General features: G+C 37.1%; 1 protein-coding gene across 1 annotated transcript; it reads left to right on the forward strand.

Moving 5' to 3' along the window:
* The first annotated feature begins 2,039 nt into the window (after positions 1-2,039).
* LOC124170212 lies at positions 2,040-2,899 on the forward strand. Its single transcript, XM_046548911.1, has 2 exons — positions 2,040-2,317; positions 2,557-2,899. Exons 1-2 carry the CDS (start codon positions 2,194-2,196, stop codon positions 2,871-2,873), a joined length of 441 nt encoding a protein of 146 aa, XP_046404867.1. The 5' UTR covers positions 2,040-2,193; the 3' UTR covers positions 2,874-2,899.
* The last annotated feature ends 1,561 nt before the right edge of the window (positions 2,900-4,460 follow it).

Below are 4,460 nucleotides of genomic sequence, written 5' to 3' on the forward strand. Positions count from 1 at the left end.
GTATCTTTTAAATCTCAAATAAGACAAGGCCTATCAGAGCCTTGTGCCCCCAGAAAAAACTCCTGGAACCAACCCTGATATGAATCTCTGTCATAAGGCCTCAGCATTTTATCCTTTACGTGGTTCCTCAATATATTACCATATATGAAAATAAATAAAGATTCTCCACATATTTACATGTCATTCGATGTTTTACAATTCGCGTTCAAAACAAAAATTAGCATCGATATAAAAATGCGAAGGGGAGTAGAAAGAGTAATTCATTAATTGTCACAAAATATGATTTGGCACTGATAATGTAGGGAGGAATGTGAAAACAGGAAAATAGTCTCTTCTTAATCACTCCTTTCCAGAATCATAATGAACTCTATTATTCATACGGTGTTAGTAAACAAAAAACATAACTATTGCGCAATTATCTAAAATGCTAAATTGAAACATAATTTGCTTTAAATTCACATCAAACTAGAAGGTGGGTTAATTTTTTCAAAAAATATACTTTTGGGTGCCGATGCGGTATGCGTGTTGCATATACTGTCATTGTCAATTCGTGTCCTTTGGGAAACAAAAAATGTCATTAAAGCGGCTATATGTTTAACTTGAACAATACCTAAACTAAATTCATCGCTTGCTATTGGCCGACATTATGAAATGTATTATATCTATATGTCAAAAGGAGGGTCAGAGGATAGTTGCCTCAGGGCTAGTGGCCATCTAGCTGCTAGAGGAAATATTTCTCTAGCAGCTCCTCTACTCTCTTCAGAAAGATGGGCTACGTCCCATTGAAAATTAGAGCAAAGTCAACCCCGCAAGCTCCATACTTTCATTTTGGTTTAGTTTTATTTACTATCGAATCAACTATTTTTGTGTGCCCACCCTAGGTGAAGAAGAAGTTAGCTATGGATAGAGGCACGAATTTTTCGCGAAACGATTTTTTCGCGGAATGACGCGAAATATCAAGATTATTTGGGATAACGCGAAATATATTATCCTACGCGAAAATAATGCGATTTTTAAAGAATTTTTACTGGATATTTTGCAAAAATGTTGCTTATGTAGCAAAACCTCTACCTATAGAACATCTATTCATCGTAAAATCCTCATCGACGGCCAAAATTCAAGCATGTAACAGAGGGAAACATCTCTGTATCGAACCCCATTATTTTCGACAAACCTCCGCACTTATATACTATCTTGTATACTATTAAGAGTGAGACCCCGAGACTGCGAAACTATCTCCACCGAATGAAATATTCCGTGATAAGTTTTGTTCTTGCTCCCACTTGCTATCTCATTTCTGCAGGAAATATTACTACTTCCGACTATTAAAATCTATCATTTTAAGCGCTGACAGAAAATTTCCAATTGAATTCATTCAAATGCCCGTACAATACTAATCATCGGACGCGTTCTACATGTACAAATCCAACGATTTTACACATCTTAGAGACCTTTAATTGGGAATCAAACCATCCAATAAGTTACGTTAATCATAATCCGTCTTGTATTCTCATCTTTATTCGTCCGAGTATAGATGGGTAAATTCCGTAATTTTCAATTGAGGTAGTGGTCAAAATTGCCATGATTTTCAGGGGCAGCGGTAATTTACGAAAATTACCGCTGTAATTTCCGAGTTGCACGTCTCAACGTCTGAGCACGAAAATATCGCCAACGTCTGAGCTCCAGTCGCCAAGCGATATTCGTTTGTTTTTTTCTCGTTGTCGCAGCGCGATTTCTAACTTTGTCCCGGCACGAATGTCACATTAGTGATTACATTGTAGTCAGTTCATTACATTGTAGTCCCCGCGGAAGCCGGGAGTGGAATAGAAGGAATGGATTGTGATTGGCTAGATGCTTTTCCACTAGCAGTCTGTTCCGTATATTCCACTCCCATGTGAACTCAGCTTGAGACATCCCTACATTGCGTAAATTGACCTAAGGAAAATGCCGAAAGCAGTAACTGTGTTTGACCGCGAAAATCAGTTTCGCAGTGAAGGTTTCTATGTTTTTGATAAACAGAAGAACATATTAATGTGCAAATACTGCAACTGCCGAATTGAATGGGCACGTAAAGATACCTGTGCTAAGCACTGTGAGGGTGCAGGACATAAGAAATTCAAAGAAGAAGCGAAGGAGAAGGGTCAATCAGTGAAACGGCAAGCTTCACTCCAAGAAACCTACCAAAGTTCTAAAATGGCAAGAGTAGAAAAAAATTATTTCGTTATGGCCACCTGTAAAGCATTTTTGGAAGCCAATATTCCAATAGAAAAAGTAGATAACCTCAGTCTGCGATCGTGGATGAGTGAATACATCCCAGGTGAGCAACTATTTAATTTTTCTCTATATTTTTAGCTAGTTATATTGATCTTTTTCCATATAACCTTTGGATATGGCTTGCTTTAACTTCTAAACTTAACCTTGCTATACTTAAAATTATGTATACTATCTGTAACTCTGACAATATGGTGTTTCTCTATTCAAAAGATACTATGTACTGGGCTGGGCCAGATAACATGGAAATTTTGTGTTGCATTTAATATTTCGTATTTTTTTCAGGTGCTGGAGATTTGCCTTCAGCTGATATGATGCGGAAGACTTACATCCCTCAAGTCCGAGAAGAAGAGGAGGCATTTATGAGACAAAAAGTAAAAGACCAACAAGTTTCAATTCTCTGTGATGAAACAACAGATAGAAAAGGGCAGTGTGTTTTTCTAGTTTTAATTAAAATCCTAGAATGTAGTGACAGCTCCAAATTGTATGTCGGGGGGGCAAAGATTTTATCCAATGCTAATGCTACTGAATGTGGTCGGGCAATAATGGATGATGTGCAAGTTGGAAATTTCTTTAACAAATGTTTCTTGTATCGTTACTGATTCTGCTGCATATATGAAAAAGTGTGTTGACAGGCTGAAAGTCCTGTTTGGTAAGTCCCTGGTGCACGTACAATGCTGGGCACACAAACTTAATTTAGTGAGTAATATTTTTCAGATTAATTTAAAAGAGTTAAATGAGTGTATACTGCAAGTGAAAAGTGCATTTCTGAATACGAGAAAAAGAAAACATGCATACCTTGCTTTCTTACAGCAGAAGTATTCAGAGGTTGAAAAGAAAGCTAAGCTTTTTCCATCTCCTGTAGCTACTCGCTGGAATTCTTGGCACAAGGCTGTCATTTATGTTAATGAGTATCTCTCAGATATCCGAGAATTTTTCTCATTGGTGGGGGAGGGAGGAAGTGTTGTACATTGGTTAAGTAGCCTGACCGAAGAAGAGGTTGCTATTATACAGTGCCAAGCAGCATTTGTTGCTGAACATTGTCAACCGATTGTGAAGCTGCTAGAATGCCTTGAGGGTGCATATCCTTATTCATACAAACTACAAAGCCAATTAATAGACATAGGAAATAGTCTAAAAATTATAAGTGATGGTAGTTTTGGGAATGACACATCTGGTCTAATAAAAAATCTCCCAAAAAAACTTGCACCTGTGCTGACAGCAGCATTAACTAATACAGCTACGAAGGCAAAAATCAAGCTTTCACAGTTACAGTCATGGAGATACTGCCAAGGGATTTCTTCATTCTATTGGCCAACTTTTTGATGAAAGATTCATGAGATCCACTACAAATAATGATATTATCAGGGCCTCAAAGCATCTACCATTAATGGCAGCACTATCTTCACAAGTGGTTCTTGAGGGCCATGCTGCTGTTAAAAGTGCACTCACGAAAGCACTCTCTAATGGATCTGAATTTGACCTCATGTCAGAATTACTCAACTTAAAAAAAGATCATGCTGAGTTTGTACATGCAAGTGTTAAATCACTGTCGGTACCAGTGTCTAATGTGGACAGTGAACGTGGATTTTCAGCGTATACAAATATTGTAAGTGACCGTAGAACAACTTTGACACCAGAAAATGTTGAACTTATGTTATCTTTGACATTTGGAGATTAATTGTACTGCAAAATATTCAGATGAATAAATAAATACTGTATTTTTGTGCATGTACCTCAATCATTGTAACCCTATGTCTACGTTATACCTATGTAACCATTTCTGTATGTTATAGACAAAACCATGCATGTACATTCCAAGAGTAAAATAAATATATTATTATTAACTGTTGTAAATACATTAAAATGCAAATAAATTTTCTCCAGAACAGCCATAAATATAGTGAATGCAAGGTATCACCAAATGGCGGCTGAGAAATCTTGGATGAGTCAATATTTTTTAAACACCGAAATTTAGAGCCATTTCCCATTTTTTATCCCGAAATGGGTCATTTTTAATGACGAAATTCGAGAGTTTTATTCACCCCAAATTCTTGCCTCTAGCTATGGAGGGGCATCGTGCAACGTGTAAAGCTTCACGAGTATTCGCTAGCATATTCGCTTGCATGCCTTTCATTTATTTTAAGTGAAAACAACAGCTGGTGCACTACCCAACTTACTTCGCGTAT

The sequence above is a fragment of the Ischnura elegans genome, chromosome 13 (genome assembly GCF_921293095.1).
Source record: "Ischnura elegans chromosome 13, ioIscEleg1.1, whole genome shotgun sequence".
NCBI lineage: Eukaryota > Metazoa > Arthropoda > Insecta > Odonata > Coenagrionidae > Ischnura > Ischnura elegans.

Bases quoted from the DNA above. Each gene is read 5' to 3' on its own strand.
- LOC124170212 (XM_046548911.1), top strand. From the start codon at position 2,194: ATGGCAAGAGTAGAAAAAAATTATTTCGTTATGGCCACCTGTAAAGCA. The intron at 2,318-2,556 runs GTGAGCAACTAT...TATTTTTTTCAG, and splicing joins GATGAGTGAATACATCCCAG to GTGCTGGAGATTTGCCTTCA.